Below are 21,429 nucleotides of genomic sequence, written 5' to 3'. Positions count from 1 at the left end.
AAGAAGCAAGGTTTCACAGTACATGCAAAGTAAAAAATCTGAAACTTATTAAATTGTAATTATATCACATAAAAAAATCTTTTGGCATTTGAACATACATTGCATTCACCTTCCATCAAAAGTATTATAGACAAACGTTGTTGAACGCAAAAGTAAAATGTAAGTCGCAGTTGTATTTTAGTAAGTAAATATTTTTTTTTCTAAAGCTTCTCTCTCTCTCTCTCTCTCTCTCTCTCTCTCTCTCTCTCTCTCTCTCTCTCTCTCTCTCTCCATATACAAACTGAAGTCATCTGTTCACTTCTTCACTTCTTTTTGTATATCTGCGCTAGTCTCAGGAACTACTATAGAGATTTTGATACAGTCTTGGAATTCCCAGGACAAATATTTGCTAGGATAAATATCAATAACGGGCAAAAATTGATGATACACTGTGATGATGAAGGTGATAAATTTGACTCCATGTATTTAATTAATGTGGTCTTGCAAGCTGCATGAATTTTCTGTCCTGGCATTGTTATGAACGAGCTTCTTCTTCTTCTTCTTCTTCTTCATCATCAGAGCACAAGCTGTTTCAGCATCATTGACTGAACTCAAGTCTTTGTTATGATTTCATTTTCCAACAGATTACAGCATTTTTTTTTTTTATCAACTGTCGTATTGAGTCAGCAAAAGAGCTTCATAGTGCAAGCAAACTTGGGGCATATTGCCCAGCTTTGCTTCAGAGTGACTGCCAGGCTAGTAGTTCTTGTTTGCAGTCACTAAAATCTGTAAAAAGTTTCAACCCATATTTTTTGCATAGAAAATTACAAAACACTTTGATGCTCCATCTCATTGGCCATTTGAGCAGGAAGGCAAGCTGCTCCTTTCTATTAAATCACAAAAGTATTAATTGCAAAACACTGTGTGCCCAAATTGCAACTAAACTGCAACTAAATGAAGTTATGCACATTGTATAACACTGGAATAAAACACCTAACAAAAATGTATGTTGCTATGCAAAAAGTAATAAAAACTGATATTATTACAAATATAGAATGGATTATAAATCTTGCATGATCTTCTGAAGCACAAAAGAGCTACACTCAGCCAAGAGAACTCGGTCGCTATGCTGCAAGCACAACAGCAAAATGCAAATAGTGTGAACAAGGCTCCACAAGATTGAAACAAAAAGAAGTATAGCCAGTTATCAGAGTAAGTGTTGATATGTTTTCTACAAAATGTATGCCTACAGATATTTTCCATGTGAAATTGGTTGTTAAATAGTTAGACTTACTTTTAACCCTTAGCGAACACAACTAAAAATCACAAGATACCCTGTGTCTAGAAAATTAAATACTCTTGAATATTCACTATGAACATTTTTATCATGCAAGGCATGGTTCAACATGCAGTGCTGATTGTTTGAGGACAACGTTTGATCGGACAGAACCCAAAAGATTACAGTTTACAAGTGGAATTATCTCAAATGATTAGGCACAAAAAAGAGAACAATACCCCTTTCATTGGATTCTTCATATCCTTTCATTCCAAAAAAAGAAAAAAATTGCAGAGCTGAACGCTTTGGTGGTTTTTGAATAAAAAGTCTTTTAAAAATTTTTTAAATACTGAAGCTTTATTTCTATTCATTCGGACTTCTTGCATCTCCATCTTGTCATTGTTCTAGAAGACCTTATATGTTTGCATTACAAAGCCAAATCCAGTTTTTTGAGTGCTTTAGAACATGTTCTGTCTGATGAAAATAGTTTAAAAGAGTTTGAAGAAAATACTTTTTTGGAAAAGATAGCTGAGATTACCCACTTTTGCTATTTTTAAAAAAAATCATCAACTTTGTCCTCAATTTGTGAACTATGACCTTTCATTCGTAACTTAAATGAAAAATTTCACGTTATCTTGCAATTACTTCTACAGATATACAAAGTCAAACTGTACATTTTCTCAAGCAGTTATATTTGCTATCAACTTTGCTTCAAATTATCTGGATGAAAATTGCTCAGGAAATCTTTTTTTATTATTATTTCACTTAAAAGACCAAAAGTAGTTGTACAATATGGCCGAGTTTCTCTCTCAACTCAGTGGTGTATTATTGAAAGTTGCACTACAGGGACAAGCAAATGGCTATATCTCTGTAAGTATTACCTTGTCAGAAATAATGCTTTACCAATGCTTATTGGAATGTGTGAATGTTCACTCAAAATTTCATCAAAATCTGTGATAATCATGAGGGAACTTTCTTGAAATAAGACTAGTTGGCATGGAGTGGCCCTGTTGATGGTTTCTCTGCATGTAGAAACTATTTTGTTGTTTCAGTAATATATATGTTACAATCCCTTATGAAATGACAGCTCCATAGCCTGTATGTCGTCATTCAAGCATAGACCAGTCCCACTAATCCTATGACAGAGAATCGTGAAATGTGACTTTCTTGTGTCCACATAATGTAGGTTATTCATTTGTAAACTACGAGGTGTGGCTAGAAAAAAACCGGACTAGTACTGGTGAAACAATAAAACGAATGCAATAAGGCTGAAAGTCGCGTGGCCTGTCACGTGACTCTCGCTCCGCCTACTGCTCGAGTTTCATCTGCCTCCTGCACTCAGTCTGCCCGTGGCGTCTGTTTTAAGTAGTTGACGTTTTGTCTGTGCATCGGAAAATGTTGAGTGTACAGAAAGAACAGCGTATTAACATCAAATTTTGTTTCAAACTAGGAAAATCTGCAAGTGAAACGTTTGTAATGTTACAAGTGTACGGCGATGATTGTTTATCGCGAACACAAGTGTTTGAGTGGTTTAAACGATTTAAAGATGGCCGCGAAGACACCAGTGATGACACTCGCACTGGCAGACCATTGTCAGCAAAAACTGATGCAAACATTGAAAAAATTGGTAAACTTGTTCGACAAGATCGCCGTTTAACAATCAGAGCAGTGTCTGAGTTAACAGGAGTTGACAAGGAAAGTGTTAGGCAGATTCTTCATGAAAGTTTCAACATGAACAAAGTGTGTTCAAAAATGGTTCCAAAGTGTCTCACAATTGAACAGAAGGAACGCCGAAGAATGATTTGTTCTGACATCCTGGAAAACATTGAAAGTGATCCCACCTTCTTACAAAATGTTATTACTTGCGATGAATTGTGGTTTTTTACTTACGATCCCGAAACTATACGCCAATCGATGCATTGGAAAACTCCTGGTTCTCCACGACAAAAAAAAAAGCACGAATGTCAAAATCGAAATTCAAGGCAATGATGATTGTTTTTTTTTTTGACATCAAAGGGATTGTGCACATTGATTGGGTACCAGAGGGACAAACAGTGAATCAGCATTACTACATTAGCGTCCTGGCTACCCTACGTGAGCGAGTACGGAGAAAACGGAACGATTTGTGGAGAAAAGAGTCATGGATCCTTCACCAAGACAATGCCCCAGCTCACAGTGCGTTGTCAGTGAAGACGTTTTTGGCAAAACACAACATTCCCATCTTAGATCATCCACCCTACTCACCTGATTTGGCCCCCTGTGACTTTTTTCTTTTCCCTAAAGTCAAGTCAGCTTTGAAAGGAACTAGATTTGAGACTGTTGAAGCAGTAAAAGAAAAAGCGACGGAAGTAATGTATGGACTTACCGAAAATGATCTGCAGCATTGCTATGAACAGTGGAAAATTCGTATGGAGTGGTGTAGAGACCTAGGAGGAGAGTACATTGTAGGAGATAACATGAAATTGTAAATAATTGTAAATAAATGTTTTTTCCAGCATCAGTCCGGTTTTTTTCTAGCCGCACCTCGTATTATAAATAATTCTGCCACAGAACTTGAGTGGTATATTACTGGCAAACACCAGAAATATCTAATCTAAGTATCTATTGGCTCACTGTATTCCATAGGTTCTGTAGAATTGAGATTGCATACACCAGCAGTAAAGTTAAGACACTTAAAAATGAACTTGGAAAACAGCGGCTTGCCTGGAGTTCATACTTTATCCATCATGCTTTACCCAACAATAAATAAGCTCAAATTATTCAAACCATACAAAGTTTGCTTGGGAGATACTACTAAAATTATATACATACAAAATTTCTGTGCAGTTTTAGTGCATAACTGTATTAAAAGCATGGGATCATGTTGCATTCATCTCACACAGAAATATTATTGACAAACAAGACCATACAGCTCTGCACATCAATAAATAAGGGCACAGGTTTTAGATGTCCTATGTATAATTATTGAGATAGCTCCTGTAAACTGCTTTTTGTAGCTCAAAATGAGAGTTTTAAATGTAAAAGTGTGTGTGTGTGTGTGTGTGTGTGTGTGTGTGTGTGTGTGTGTGGGCACGCGCGCGTCCATGCGTGTTTGTTTTTGTAGGTCTATTCTCATTTTTCTTCTGTTTCAGAACACGAGAGTCAAAAGTTATGGAAGATGATTTGTTATACTCCCATAAAATTAATGAAAACTCATCTGTTTGAATGGGGAAGTTAACCTGATAACATTTGTCAACATGCCACATATTAAAAAAATGTTTCTGGTAATTATGGTATTCTCCCAAAGTAAATAATGGAGATCATGGTGTACATTTGAAGAACTTCGAAGGGAATGATGAAAAATAGCAATTTATCTCTCACTGCCTGGGCATGACAAGTCACATGGCTACCAATGAAGCTTAAAATCTTTGCTGAAGACTTGAAAACATGCAAAGCAAGAGGGTAAATAGGATGATAACACACACATTCAGTATTTCTCCTTCCATGATGCCAAACAGCACACACTTGAAGTGACGCAAAAAATTGTCATAAATGTAGTGAACAATTTATTGATGTGAAAGAGGCTTTGAATAGTTCACATTGAGGCTCCATGAACATAAATTTCAGCAAATAGTATTTCTCCTTCTCACAATGGAGATGGTATGAGTGTACTTCCAGAAAATGCTTCATGTGGTGTGCATCATGGTATTTAATACCCATCACAGTGAAGGCTTTCCATTTAATGTATTATTGTTTTATTTTTAATAAAGCTTAAAATGAATTTTGTGTATCAGTGTATTATTATTATATTATTCAGTGTGTTATTATGGCACTAACAAAAAAGAAAGAATGAAAAGGGCTATTTGCTCGCGGAGTTTAAATTTGTTCTTTGGTCATGCAGTAGAAGTTTCTAAATGCTTTGTTATGATCTGGGGCACAGAAATATGGCACTGTAAAAGGCATCTGGCTTCTACTTTAATTTCTTTTTCTTCTGATAAATACCAGTTTATCTCAACAGTACCTTTTCATTTATCTCATAACTACATATCATTTAGAATAGTTAAGTCACCACCAACCATACAATTTTAAACTGTACAGTTTTCAGCATCTTAAAATTACTATTTTGTATGATGATGGTAAAAAAAGCATTGCCTCATTTTGAACACCCCAGTGCTTTCTAGAGTGGGAGAAAATAGGCTATAACCTTTAACCCTGCTGTACTGTTTGGCTCTGTTATCCAAATTGGTTGTAAATTTCAGTTCTCATTATTTAAATACTAAAGCAGCTTTATGAAATTTGATTACTTTTGTCTGAAAATGCATGAGAAATGTTTGTGTAAAAATCTTTTAAAATATTTTAAGTAGGTGAGTCATAAATCATAATGACCCAACATAAGTATGATTACTCTAATATCAAATATTTCGTAGTTTTCTGTTACACTTTATCATAATAATGAACTTTATCATTACAACATGTACCCAACAGTCAACAATGCCTCTGCATTTACAACAATGGGCTTGTTTCTTGCTTTCTCCAAGATATTGCTTAGTGCTTCTCAGTTATTTGAATCATAATATTTCTGCTGCTCAGTTCGAATTGTGACACCATGGCAGCTGGATCATTGACTGATATTGAATTGGAAGACTTAGTAAATTCCTCAACAGGTGGAGGAAACCTTCAGAGTTTGAAGACCATGTCAGCTACACATCTGAAAACAAATGTTCTAATGACAGTCCGTAGCCTCTACAAAATAGTGTTCAGTATTTTCTGTGTAAAAACGAGGGTACAGAATAACCCTTACACCTACCAGCACAACATGACCGCCTATCAGCTTCGAATGGCATCAATAATACCCTGGAGTTCCCAGATATACAACTAATAATATGCAACCACAATTTCAAATAGTATTTTTACAGTGCTTCAAAATAAAATAATAGTGATGTCAAATATTGAGGGGCAGCAAATTTGTGGACAACAGTGGTCAAACATCGATGCTTCCATTTTTCACACATACGTAGGACTCTTAGTCCTTGCTGACACACATTACATCAGTCACATGGGGAAATCTACAAAAACTTTGTGGGATTAGGATTCTGAGCAGAACATATTTCAGGCAACCATGTCCAAGGAAACATTCTGTAAAAGACTGCGTTTCTACGGTTTGATAAGAAATCCACTAGAGAAAAAAAGACTATGTACTGATAAACTTATTGCAATTTGTAGTATTTGAAGTGGGTAGAAGCTTATTACAATTATTTTTAACAACACATAGAAATGTGACAGTGTCAACAACTGTATGAAAAAGTGTTTTGCAGTATTTTCATTACAGATCAAATTGACCTGAGCAGTATATTTGTATAGTAAAAGTGTACAGAACAGCAATGTTTACTAGCTGACAGATTCATCTGCAGAAGTAACTGGAAACGAAAGGGAAAAGCTTCGTTGAATAGTATATATTAGGATTAAGCGGAAAATTACTAGCCAGGCTCACAGCTGGTGTTGATACCAGAGAAATTTTGTTTTTGCTACGTAAGTAGAAGTTGAGCAAAACTGTAAATTAAATGTTGACTTTAATTACAAAATAGTTTTGTTTATACAGCTGTATGTTCAAATGGCTAAACTGAAATAGTGCTATCAAAAAATTACTAGTTTTGAATGGCGTTTCAGCAACAGAAATTCATTTTAAGTTGTTATACATTTGTGGGGAGTGTGATTCTTCATTTTTAATGTAAAGGAAACAAACAGTTGAATGCAGCTCCCTTTATCAAAGACAGTCCATAGGAATTATGTAAAAACACATCCACAGACAAAGATATTAATAGTGCTCACAACATGGCATTAGACAACCTGCAGTTAATGATGTATAAAATAGCTGATGCCAGAGGCTAGGCTGCTCCAACATTGCCCCACAGTATCCAGATCATTGCAACACTGTTCACATGCTCCCAACTGATGCAGAAATGACCCTGCTACCTGCCTGCCCATGTGTCAGCCTGTTGTCCACCCCTGCCATGGGCACACGGTTTCCCTTTCGCAGGCGTATATTCCACATGGATAATTAACTATGAAAAAGGTTTGCACAAGGTTAATACCTGTCATTTTGTCCCCAAGATCTTTTCTTTCTCAAATCATACATATTGTTCTGCATATAGCTTTCTCCCTCCAGTCCCCCTTCCTCCACATGACCTCCTTCCTGCTTACTCCCTCCCACCACTTTTCACCTTTCCACAGACCTAGATATTCTAATTTGCGAGACAAAATATCTATATTTATATTGTCATTTGCTCCTTTGCTGTCTCAGAAAGTAGTGGAAGGCACTTATTTTCTTTCAAAAGGTAGTTGGAAGATCTGTGAATGATTGGGTAATATTTTCATTGTGCTTTCTCCCTTTCTGAACCAGAACAGCAAAAAAATCAAAGTTTAACATCCCTGCCAGATACTGACATGGTCACAGAAGTTAATACAGGTGGGAGTGTAATAACAGATGAGACACATCCAGGTGGTAGTGCACAATTTAATACTGTTTTGTCATAAAGGGATAAAGGGACATTGTTGCCAGATCCTTTGAAATTTTGTAAGATGTTCCTTTTTTTAAGTAGCCTTAAAATATTAAATTTTTTATAAACTTTGTGAAATTTTCCGGTATTCTTGTACAAAAAAAAAAAAATTGTACAACTCACAATTGCACATTAACATGAGCTAGTACATCTCTCCCACTGGAGTCTTACCCTGCTATCCTATGCTTACCCAGAGACTTATCCCATGCTCTCTATGAATAGTTTCCACGTGGAATGACGTGGGACATCATTCGAGTAGCACTGTCAGTGTTGCATATGGAAACATCCACATGGTTGTGTGGGAGTGTTATGTGCTTGCGTAACAGGAGGTTGCCAACATGAAGGGGGAGAGAGCATTGTGTTGTCATTACTGGTGATCTTTTTCATGATTCAAGACATCACTGAATACTCTGCATCCAAATTTCCACTGAAAGACAGCAATGAGAGTATACTTACAACCAGTGTATGCTCTTCATCATGCTGATTCATGTGGGGATAACTGGCAAGGAAACAGAGCACCACATTTTAAACACTGCCAAGGGTGACACAGTTGGAATGGATCAAGATCTGTGTATTTCAAATTATGTTCCCAGCTGCAGACATGGGACTGATGGTCTCTACTACATACAATATTAGCAAGTAGTTTAATGTTTCATGCAACTGAAATTAAATCATCTTACATGATGAAAGTTGTATTGCAGTAGTATACACTGCTTCAGATACATGGTTCGAAGCTTCTGAAAATTACAAAGTTCAGATACGTAACAGAATTCTGACGGAAAGAAAAAGCTTCTATACTCTTGATGTATATGTACATGGTTATGTAAGTGACCTTTTAATTTAACTACAGATCAGAAGCTTTTGTCCCTATAGTTCTTAACACTACAACCATGTATAGAGTAACTGTAAGTTCATACATTGCTCCTCACCCCATGTAGGTGGCATTGAGTTGCAGACAGGCACACTGAAAAGACTGCTAAACATTTAAGCTTTTGGACAAAAGTTCCTTCTTCCAAAATAGAAACACACACACACACACACACACACACACAAACAAACAAAATTCTTGCAAGCACAATGATGCAAGGGCTGATAAAGCCATGGAAAACGAGTACCACACAGCCAAAATGGTCTGTTTTAGTCCAGTTCGATCTTGAAGAGGGGCAATGGGGAACTGTTCATAAGGCACTGGGCATTGTTGTTGGTTGGGGAAGGGACCAACTTTCAAAGGAACCATCTCGGCATTTACCTGAAGCAATTTAGGGAAATCACAGAAAACCTAAACCAGGGTGGTCGGACGCGGATTTGAACCATCGTCCTCCCGAATGCGAGTCCAGTGTACTTACAACTGTGCCACATTGCTCGGTCCACTGGACATTTAGTGACTTATCAGATGACACCAAGACCTTGTACAAAGTAATGAATTGTTGATTTGTGTGTGTATGTTAGTTTGAATTTGGATTCTGAATCTGTGCTGTCAGTGTGTGACACAGTAGAATATGTCATCAAGTTTAATCCTCAATGGGTAAAAAGAAGCAGTAAAAATGTGTTATCATACCTTCTGCTTCACTTGTAATTGTGATGTGAAAACAATGGTAACGGTGATACAGTAAATCACACAAGTGGATAGAAGTATGAAGTGTAGTGAGTTGTCCAACAGAGGCAACTGAAAATCGATATGCCATCAGATAGTGATAATTTAATAACAGCAGACATGTGAAGTCAGTAAACTTCACATTGCCAGTTTTGTTTCCCAGCATGAGTTACCACCTTGGGTGATTGAACATTTGCTGAAGTTTTCCGAAGCTGTAAACCCCAGTTCAGAATAAAAGTATGAGGAATTATAAATAATTTTATTGCAAAGCAAGTTATGTGCAGCTAATTAAAACACACAAGACAAATTTGGTCTCATCATTGATGAATCAACAAATAAGCGATGTGTAAAATACTTGTGTGTTGCAGCATGTGTCCTGAGTGTTGGAAACAAAGTGATATCTCCTTAGGACAGATTACAGTTGTTGATGCCAGGAGGAATACAGTATATCAGGAAATAGCTAATTTATTCTGCGGCCACTATGTTCACTGCAACCAGAATGTTGTGTCTGTAGTTGAAATGAGGTAATGTATAACACTACAAACATTTAACAAGTGAGTAAAACATGAACATATTTAATAATTTTTTCATAATGTTGGGCCACAGTCATAATATATTTCTTTAAAGTCAGTACTGCCATTAGACTGTTTTTTATTTGCGGTGTTACATTACACGATCATGATTTTGGCTTTAAAGTGCCATTATCAAGTGTTTTAATGTTATACAGTGCCTAAGATGGCATACTGTCATATTTAAAATACACTATTAGACACATTGACCCTTAGACAATGTGTCTAATAGTGTATTTTAAATACAACAGTATGCGGTGTAATGTAACACTGCAAATAAAAAACAGTCTATTGGCAGTACTGACTTTAAAGAAATGAACATATTTATTCACACAGTGTTCAAAGTAAGGTGTGCTATACATATTTTTTGTGTGTCTGTTCCATCCTGGTTGTCATACAGTCAATCACTTCATATAATGAAGTTGATCTCTTGCTAACATTTTCAGTCTCTGAATTGTCTGTACAACAATGTTGATTTGCTAACAGTTTCAATCACTGAATTCTCTGTGCAATATTAGTAGTGTCATGCTAGGTACTTAGTAGTTGTCTAACTGCAAGTCTTCAGATATTTGGGACAGAGCTCAGTGTGCAACATCTTAAAAGGACCGTGGATGGATACATTCCATTCAGTGAGTAGAAGCAAAGACAGCTTACTCTGATGGTGTCTGTGGTGCCCTATATAAGAATACGGTTAGCCCTCCATCTATTTCACATTCCTCCTCCACACAAAACTAAACACCCTCATCACATAGTGTGGGTGCAGGTGATGGCGTGGGGAAGATTTGTGCCATGGTGCAGCTGGAGTTCGATGCGGCATAGTAACAAATGGCACTAACCAACCTGTGTCCTGACATTCACCATGCGAACCATTGGGAACATCTGGCAAAAAAACCAGATGTAGGACATCCAGCCAATACCACAGGTGGGTGCAGCAGTGGTGCTGCTGACAAAACTGAAGATTATGAAGCTGATTTAGGTTCAATGTCCATGACTGATGTCACTGTAAATGGTGACGCATGCCATGGCATCGGGTACATAGGTGGGCGAGGGTCAATGTGCATGGCAGTCATCTGTTGACCCATTTACCTGAACATTACACATCAGCAAAGGCTGCTCAGAGGTATCAGACTGGGTTGCAGGCAGTGTTAGTGAAAAATGAAAGTCCATGGCAGGATCACAATAATAATGAAAACAAAGTTTGAATTGGTGCCGTTGATGGGTGACTGTTCTGCAACGAATGCTATACTGAGCTTGGCCAGTAGTCTGAATGAGAATGCTGTATTCCCAGTTTTGAGGTTTGTTATAGGTGTGTTAGAAAACTTTGTTGTTTGTGAGGAACTTCGTTGAAAAGTTGGCATCTGGAACAACCTGTTGAGGGTGAAGAATATGCAAAAAAATAGCGGTGACAATGGCCATGTAACAGTGCTGCCCGCAAAACAACATGAAAAGCAAAAGGTGCTGAGAATCAACAGCAAAGAATTTTCCCTCAAGTGCGAAGAATGAAATTTGAACGTCTGACCCTTGAAAGTGCAAATGAAGTTTTAAGCTTCACCATTCAATCAAGAAGACAATGATGCCATTCAGACACGTTGTATTCCATATTGTTGGCAAAATAGTTGAAATTCAAATGAAGAAACAAGAGATAGAAGTGAGCACACCAACAGTGCTAGCTCTAATTGGTTAATTCATTGAAATGACACAGATATGTACTTCGTGCATGGACGATAACTTGCCACCTTGTGTTCCAGAAAGGACCAGCAAAATCAGTACGGGTTCGTTGCCAAGGACCGTCAGGTCGAGGCCAACTGAAAAATTCTTGATGTCATAGTGTGTGTGGCAGTTGGCAACTATTTGTTCATGCTGTTTATCAAGAATGAACCATGTACAATGCTGACACACTAGCAACATAGTTTTAACAATTTTCCAATGTCGTCTGCATAAAGTTTCAAAACATTCTGCTGCGTGATGCAGGAATCATGACTATCTTTTGTTCAACATGCAATAAAATTACACTACTCTGAAGAGAGGGACTGTTCCATTGCATATGTGGTGTTTGCAAACTACTGCATCTAGGGTTGATTTTGGAGTATAAGGCCAACCGATGTAAATGTAGTACTTGAGCGATTGATCGTGTTTAGTAGCTTGTGTGAGCCACCAACAGTTAACGGAAAAAGCTTGTAGTGCTTGCATATCAGAGTGGTCAATTTGAAGACAAGAAGCTTCTGATGCATAGAATTTTGGATCACTTCCCCATAGGTAAGCGAGACAGAATGTCAGCGTTTGTGTGCTGTGCCATAAGGTGATAAAGAATTTCATACTGGTAATTTGACAGAAGTAATGACCAACATTGCAGCTTATGTGCTGTATGATAAGACACATTTGTTGTTGGATGAAAACAAGCAATCAGCAACTTCTGATCAATCATGAGAAAAAAAATTTTGCTATGGAGATATTGATGGAATTTTATGACACCATATGTGACGGCTAAGAATTTCTTTTCTAGTTGTCACATGGTCAATAAGCAGCATTCAGTGTTTTCAACCATGTGAAATAAAACTGCCTCTATTTGTGTGATGATACAGCAACTGCAAGCAATACCAATTTCTGCAAATCATAGTGAATAACATACCTGTGAGTAAACAGTGCATTTTTCAACTTATGAAATGATTTTTTGTACTCTCTGGTCAATAGGAAAGGAACATCTTACACCAGAGGCAATGTGAAGAAGCAATAACTTGCACTGTATTCAGAATAAATTTAATGTAGTAATACATTTTTGAGGAACTGCTCGTAGTTCCCATAAATTTTTATGAGAAGGTAATATCCAACTTGAAAAAGGGATTATAAATTTTTGACACTCAGTTCTAGTGTTTGTCTGGGCACAATGCCATTCAAAGAATTTGAACAGGATAGAACTTTCAACATTACTAGGTCGAGAAAGCATTGAAACAGTGCAGGAGTAGGTGTACTTCTGAAGGGGATGCACTGCTAGTGATATAACCTGAAGTGTGTATTGACCACCAGAAAGTTTTTCCCTTCCTTATCCAGGGGAAGTTGAAAGTAAGTATCAGCTAAATCAATTTTGGAAAAGTATTGTCCACATGCTAGGCAATCCATAAGTTCTCGATATGTCGAAGCAGGAAAGAATCAACAACTGTCTGAGCAGTAACTGTTACTTTAAAGTCTCCACAAAGTCTGATTTTACCATTTGATTTTCTTGTAATAATCAGAGGATATGTCCATTGTGTTTCTGAAATGGGTTTCAAAGCATCATTTTCTCCCAAACTGTTGAATTGAGAAGTAATTTCATTGCAAACAGTGTGAGGTACAGACATACAAATTACAACTTTGGTTGAGTGTTGTCCGTGACCGTATACTGCACTTGAGAATTCTTTGCATGTCTCAATGTGTCATCGAACAAATATCCACGTTTTTCACACAGTTGATGAATGCTGGTATGAGAAAACTTGAGTAGGTATAGTTTATATTTTTGTTGCAAAGTGTACATATCAAGAACAGAAACCATTTCATCATTGTAGGCTGTGAGGTGTAGATGTGATATATGTAGCTTAGGATGTTTCACTTGACCATACGTATTCTGATTAAATAATGTGATTGAAGCACCACTGTGTCACAGAAATGGTATAGCTTGTTTGCAAATCTGTAAAGATTTGATCAGTTTGTGGTTATTCCTGTGAATGTGTCTGTCAGGTCTGACTTTCAGGAATCTCCAATCGTCTGGTTGGTGAGTGACAGTGTGTGTTGTTGTTTGCCTATTTGAGGAGAGCCGATTTGAATGAACAAAATTTTGCACTGTGCATGTAGCTTTATTTTTGTCTTCTCACTTTTAGATTTATATAGAATACAGTTTACTTTGTGATTCTTTTGCAGGCACTCTTGCTGTGTGTGTGTCATGACTTACAGCAGTTTAGCATTTTACTTACATTACACCCAGCACAAGAACTTACAAACTGACTGGATGCCTCGCATACTGCTTATGGTGCTACTCACAACTGTTGTTGACATTTGCTGCATGTTGTTGAGCTTGTTTAGAACTATCCACAGCCAACATTGCAACAATAGAAATGTTAAAGTCTAGTTCCATGAAGTCTTACACATCCTGAGGTTCATACACTTTGAATACAGCAGTGAGACCAGCACTGCAATGTTTTAAAATCCCAGCCCATATTCTATTGTGAACAAGGTTCTGAACAATGGCACCATGAAGCATTTCTGTCTGAAATGAAGCTCTGTAAGTCCAGTTACAGTCACATTTCCTTGTCATGCATGTGAGTTCAGTGAACCATTCCATGTAAGTCTGATTACTCTGAGAAAAAATTTGAAAGGAGTAGCAGCTACATGAGTCTGGGAATCAAAAATTTCGTCTACCTTCATAACAACTTCCTCATAGCATAAGGTTTGGAATGTGTCTAGTGTGCGATGCAAGGCAAGCTGTGTGTGGTCAACATAAAACTGTCAATACCTCACAGAATATGATTTGGTTCACAGTGCCCAGAGTGAATGCTCTGTTAGAGAGACCTTTCATACTTTGCCTACTTCAAGTAAGACATATCAGAGGGTATGTGGTGAAATGCATTTGACATTCATTTGCACTTTGTGTTTCTTACCCATGCTTAAACTACCTAAAGACACACAAGTCCTACTGAGGAATATATATAGTTATGCAGTGTCTCCAAATTCTGTTAGGACTGTGGTTATAAAGTGTAAATCATGGATTATGTTCACAAAATCACTGTATTTATTCAAAATAGTCTCCCCCTGCATCAAAACTCAACTGAAATCATTTGAAAAGTGTTTGTAAAGAGTCATTGTAGTCCTTTTTTGGAGTTGCATCTAGTACTGTAGGAAAATTTGGTATTCAGGTCTAATTTGATGAATTCTCATCCACAAATGCTGGAGAACGCAAGAAACTTTATGTTGCCTCACTGTTCCACTGCCATTTTCCAATGAGTGTCAGATATGCACTGTTACGTTCATGGCCAGGACTCCTGCTGCAGTAGTGCTAGAGTTTTGACTTTCTACACAGCTGTTTTTGAAACTTCAAGGATCGTAATACTTCAGCTCGCCATGAGATAGCATTGCAGTTTGGAATTTGACACAATCACTCCTAATGCACCTGGGACACACTGTGTATGTCCAGTGTAATGTTAAGTGAGTTGGTGAACTGAAAGAATTTCATAAGTTTGTAAAGGGAAACCGTGCAAATAACTTAATCACATCCAGACATGCTGCTCCATTTAAATATGGCTGTATCCAAGATTATTGAGCAACATGATCCCAAAAACCTTTTTATGGATGCTGTGGCTAATAAGTGACACAATCCTACAGAAAGTATATGATAATTCTGCAAAGCTCTTTCTTAATTTTTTGAAGTTTGTGTTGACTGTATTAATCGTAAGATGCAATCACACTCTCCTCAAATCCATTTTATATATTGCGATGCTGAGGGAACATTGAAAACTACTTGTATCTTAGAGCCATCAGCCTGGCCCACTTTCACATGGGTAGCATTAAGTATCTATGGGCAGACCATGAGTGTGATGTATCATATTTTGCTTTGCAAGCTACTGTGAAGAGTTATGAATAAATTTCAGAGAACAACGTTTAGTTTCATATAACTTAGGTGATGTATGCATCGCACGATAACAAAGTTGTCTGGAGACGAGAATGTTGTGTGTTTAATATTGAACTGGCATTTGGAATGACGTCTCGAGGCAATGATGAAGGAGCACCTTGTGATGTAAGTAGTATTATAGCATCAGATTGCCAATGTCTGCTATGTGTGTTGTTGTCACGGCTGTCAGATTTAATTACGCACCATCCAGTGGAATAACAGTGACAGTTTATTGTTTGGCTTTTTGTGTTACATACTTCTTGCATTGTAATGTGTACCTACTACAGAGTTTCCCCGTTACACGCTGATGCTTAACATTCAGGGATTATTCGACTTTCATGTATAATGCCTTCTAGTCTGTTCATTTCTTGGAGCTGTTATGTATTTGAGTTTGTTTATTCTCATAAGTAAAGTTTCTACATTTCACGGGTCACAAAACTGATATTTCAAGCACTACCATCGGACTAAGTAAACACATTTATCAAAGGTTGAACAGACCTAATTCCAGCTGTATCAGACAATTGGTGACCCCGGCATTATTTTAAGCCAATGAGAACTAAGCCCCAACCACAATATGAAAAACATTAATAAGCTGCAAGATGAACTGGCTTACCTCCATTCAGCCCACACAACCCTGTATTGTGGTTCATGCAAGTTAAAATGGAATTTTAATATGCTAGCATCAAGTGTGATGCAACAAAGTTTGCCCTGGTATTGAACCAGCTAGATCACCAACTCATCATGGAACTGCACCACCAGCAGCAAATTCTTATGACAAGCTCAAGACAGAATTAATTTGGAGGCTCACAGGGAGATGGAATTTGTTGAGAACTGATGCAAGAGAATGCTGGAGACTGCAAGCCGTCACAGTACCTTCAGCACTTATGGAGGAGATACTGGCACTGTTCCAGATAATTTGGTGCACACCCTTTTGAGCAGCCATCTACCACCACAAGTCGTGGTGGCAGTAGCATCCAAACAGAGATACCATTGCAGAGATTGTGGACAGAATTCAAGAAGCCATTCCTCCTGCTCAGGTTAATGTCAGCAGTACAGCAGCGGTTTCATGTGCCGATGACAACACTCTAGCAGAAAAGGTTGATTTATTGTGTACACAAGTCAGCAAACTGATTTCTCAAAGCAGTACCAGCAACAATTTATGCTGTTACTGTAGAAGACCAAGGAGCCGTTCGTCAACTAAAACTACACCTTATAATGCAGAGCATATCAGTGACAGGAAACTGGGCCAAAAATATTTGGTGAACACTGGCTCTGATTTAAGTATATTGCCATGAACTTCACCACAATGCTGTGGGCCCCTGATGACATTCTGTCTGTCAGCAGTGAACAACTCTTGAGTTATGGAGCACAGTGAACAGATTTGGATTTAGGACTGCGTTGCCCCTTCGTCTTGGATTTCGCAGTCACTGCTGTTGTGCAAGTGATAGTATGTGTTGATATTGTGGCTTAGTACCATCTGCTGCCATTCGTGGTGAGTGCTCAGTTCATTGACAGTGTCACCATCCTGACTTCTACAGGATTTCACTACAGAGCACAGCACCAAGCTAACACAAGTGAGTGATTGTTAGTACAGCTCTTTGTTACAGCAATTCCCATCTCTGACTAGACATCAGGTGCTCCTAAAGAAGTGTGAGGTAACAATGCACCATTTGAAAACAACTGATGGCCACCCAGCATCGTGTAGACCTAGACATTTGGCACCTGACTGTCTTACTATAGCTAAAACAAAGTTTGACATCATGCTCAAAGAAGGCGTTGTCCCACCATCAAGGGGCCCATGGTCATCCCCTCTAAACTCAGTACTTAAGCAGTATGGAGTGTGGCATCCATGGGCATATTATTACACACTGAATGCCAGCATTGTACCAGATCACTATCTGGTACCATTGCTGCAGATCTGTACTTATTTGAGCCGAAGCGTATAACCCAATCCTGACAGCACAGCAAGACATACTAAAAATAGCAATTATCACTCCGTTTGGGTTATTTGAGAGTATGTATCTGACTACTGGCTTACAGAATGCTGCTCAAACATGGTAACAATTTATTGATTCAGTTCTGCAAGGCCTGCCATTTTGTTTTATGTACCTCAATGAAACTGTTATCTTTTTAGCCACTGAGGAGCAATATTAGTGACACCATACTGAAGTGCTTAGAGCAGTATTCTGTGGTCTTGAACACAGTTAATAGGTGTTCAGGCAATTCAAGATTACTTTTCTTGGCTATCAGATATCTTCTGCAGGCTCCCTACCATTAGCAGAAAATTTTTAAGCCATCCACCTGGTACCGAAGCTGAACACCATTAAAGAGTTATTCCAGATCCTAGGAATGTTGAATTTCTGTCACCACCATCTACCACATTTAGCAGAACTACAGGAACCATTAACTGCAGGACTTGCTGAGCCAAAAGTTACAAGCAAGTATAATCACTATTTTGCTTCAGTTTCTTTCATGAAGAAATTGCCTGCAGAATTTAAACTAAGCTGTGAGGGTCAATCCATTTAAAATCGCCCAATATGAATAAAATTTGTTGCTCAACATTTTTGATTTTCTTGATTTTTTTTTTATCATGAGTTCCCTATAGGCAGGCATTCACAAAACACTGTTTTAAAAAATTTTATAAGTCATAGTTTTTTTCTGGCAGCCGTTTTTACAATAGCGGTTGGGCAAATTTTAGTGGAAATCGACGTTTGCGGAAAGTTTAATTGCCATGTTATTTTAAAAGATATCAGAATAATTCAAAAACCAGTGTGCTCAGCATGAAATGAACTTCAGGCATATTTTTTTTTAATTTTTCTATCATGCTAGAGAGTCACTCAAACTCTTTCTGTAAAGACTCTGAAAAAATTTATCAATCTTCACTTTTTAAGGCCTTCAATTTTCATGAAGGAAGAGAGACTCACTAATAATCTGTTATCTCTTTGTTGTGTACGTACATAACTACCTGCAGTAAAAGTTGCAGTCCTGAGAATGCACTCCTGTTTCTTCTAGAGCTTTTTAAAAAGGGCCAAAGCCCTTCCAACGTCAATTTTTGCTGGTCAATATCTAAAAAGGGACTGAATGAAAAGAAGTGAAAATTTTACAGAATGTTCTTCATTCTCATGGGAATACCTCACAAAAAAATTATGACTGAGACTCAACTACATTGAGAGTAATAGAGCAGCGAATTTCAGTAAAAGCGCTACCCCTCTACATGCTGGTGCAGTGCCAAGTTATCAAACAAGGGCTTGAAATTATCACAGTCAAATGATGTTTAAATCATTACATGCAATAAATGATCAAATATTTCTACTTTTAAATAACAATGGGCGGATATAACAATTGGTACGAGTTCTAGTTCTTAAAATTAACTGTACATTTGTTGTACTACACTTGCTTACAGTATACACACAATAATGTTTCTCCATGTATACAGATTTAAAACTTCAGTTGTAACTACTTGCCAGCTGCAATTTTCATTAGGGAGTTAAACAAACACGATATTTCATTGCATAGTTTATCAGTTATGTTGTGTGTTCTACCAGACACTGTTGTGAGTTCCAGTGGAGTCAGATTTCGTACTATGTTATTTGCAGGCACCCAAGCAGTGTCATTTTTGGAAAGGTGAAAGGCAGTTCTTGGACCAGAAGGGTGAAAGAAATGCACTAAAACATCATTGTTATCTTCACTTTTCTCTTCAATTTTTGCAAGCCACCACTTCTCATCATACATACAAACAACAAAATCGTTATTTGTAAAAGATGATACATTTGTAAAAAGTATTGAAGTTTGATGGTCATCAAAGTTGGAGCCTTTGGAAGTAACAAAACATCTTATTTGATTGTCACTTATGGGAACATATCTGTGATAGCTTCTTGTTCCTTTCAATGGTAAACAACAATCAAATCTCTCAGTCAGCTTTGTTTTGATTTGTTCAATTTCAGTTGAAGAAACAAATATATATCTAATTCCAGTAATATTCTGTTTACAGTATTTGAGCAAATCGTGTGGAGTCAGGATCTGTTCTGTGTAAGGTCTTTGAAGGGAAGCTCGTGTAACTTCTCTTTTTGTTGTTCCGCCTATCCCATCGCAAGAATCCTTTCCGTATGATGAGGCAAAGAAATCCCATTCTGCTGGTAAACCAAAATCATTTTTGTGTTGGCAGATATTAATGAAGTTTTTCTTATTTTTGTACTGGCTGCTTGTGCCATCGCTAAAGTAGATTATCTTTTCAACATTACGTTTGATATTCTTAATTTCTCTAATGAGGTGATGTTGAAATGCATACACAGTCATGGTATTATGTTCTACCCCCTGCGGGATCGGGAGTTAGAATAGTCCCGCGGTATTCCTGCCTGTCGTAAGAGGCGACTAAAAGGAGTCTCAAAATTTTCGGCCGTATTTGATGGTCCCCTGTTGAGTTTGACCTCCATCTCTCAAAATTTTTCCGAAGAGCGAGCCAATTGGGGAAGGGCGCCTTACTTGGTGCATTGTGTCCATCTTGCGATCAGACCTTTCGCCAGCTTCTTTGTCGTTGCATTGCAGTTCTGCCCGCTCTCCATCTCTTGGGCATGGATGCGTTCCTGCGTGCACTTTCCACCTTGCGCTGTGCAGTGCCACTTTCTGCACTGACGGCGACTATGGACCACATGTCACCTAACATCCAGCATGGTAGCCAGTCCGTTTTGGTGGGGCCGCCATGTACCCTGTTGGTTGTAGCCCCCTGACAACACAGGGATCGCTCTACTGATGCCTGCGCTGTTAACTCCCCACGAATGCCAAGGAGTAGATGCCCATCTCCCTGGGGTATCAGGACTCCTGGCAATGGCCATCCTGCCAGGTGGCTATTGCTGAGGCTGGGTGGCGCCCGTGGGGAGGGCCCTTGGTCGGAGTAGGTGGCATCAGGGCGGATGACCCGCAATGAAGCGTGGTACATCCTCTCTCGCTGGCGGCCAGCCGCCAGCAGTCTCTAAGCATTCTCGGGCTCAATTTAGTGCTCAGAAGTACGATCCGAAAATGTTCCCCTCCCTGGCCACGCCGTGGGAGGAGCGTAAGTCTCAGGATGGAGGTAACAGTTATTCGCCCCAATTCTTAGTTTGCACGAGAGCTGATGGGGAGTCTTTTCTATCCACAAAGCCTCAGTTCTTCGTCGAGCATTTAGAGGACAAGTTTGGGGAGGTGGAGGGCTTGTCCAAAATGCGCTCTGGGTCAGTACTGATACGAACGGCATCCTCCGCCCAGTCACGCAGGTTACTTTCTTGTGACAAGTTGGGGGATGTTAACATTACCATCACACCACATAAGAGTTTAAATATGGTCCAGGGTGTTATTTTCCACAGGGACCTACTTTTGCAGTCTGATGATGAGCTGCACGCCAACTTAGAGCGTAGAGGTGTTCATTTCGTCCGGCGCGTTCATCGAGGTTCGAGGGACAATCAGGTTGCTACCGGTGCCTTCATCTTGGCCTTCGAGGGTGATACATTACCGGAGAAGGTCAAGGTGATGGCCTACCGTTGTGACGTCAAGCCCTATATCCCTCCCCCGATGCAGTGCTTTAAGTGCTGGAAGTTCGGCCATATGTCTTCCCGCTGCACTTCCAGCCTCACATGTCGAGATTGCGGACACCCATCACATCCCAATACTCCATGTGCCCCACCTCCCATCTGTGTCAACTGCGGAGAGCATCATTCACTTTGCTTGCCAGACTGCAAAGTCTTTCAGAAAGAGTGCAAAATCATGGAATATAAGACCCTGGACCGGCTTACCTATACAGAGGCCAAAAGGAAATATGACAGACTACATCCTGTGCGAATGACATCGTCTTACGCAGCTGCTACAAC

At 38.6% G+C, this 21,429-nt stretch overlaps 1 protein-coding gene across 4 annotated transcripts in view; it reads left to right on the top strand.

Annotated features, from left to right (window-relative positions):
- The window catches only part of LOC124622314 (juvenile hormone epoxide hydrolase 1-like), a 56,101-nt gene extending 51,086 nt beyond the window's left edge, over positions 1–5,015 (top strand). For all 4 annotated transcript variants that reach the window (XM_047147995.1, XM_047148015.1, XM_047148001.1 and 1 more), the window contains exon 7: positions 4,387–5,015. In XM_047147995.1, coding sequence (XP_047003951.1) covers position 4,387 — 1 coding nt within the window. In that variant the 3' untranslated portion in view covers positions 4,388–5,015. The remainder of the gene's footprint in view (positions 1–4,386) is intronic.
- Positions 5,016–21,429: the final 16,414 nt, after the last annotated feature.

This window comes from Schistocerca americana, chromosome 1, assembly GCF_021461395.2.
Source record: "Schistocerca americana isolate TAMUIC-IGC-003095 chromosome 1, iqSchAmer2.1, whole genome shotgun sequence".
Taxonomy (NCBI): domain Eukaryota; kingdom Metazoa; phylum Arthropoda; class Insecta; order Orthoptera; family Acrididae; genus Schistocerca; species Schistocerca americana.
The sequence above is the reverse complement of the archived record's forward strand: the minus strand, read 5'-3'. Positions and strand labels throughout refer to the sequence as shown.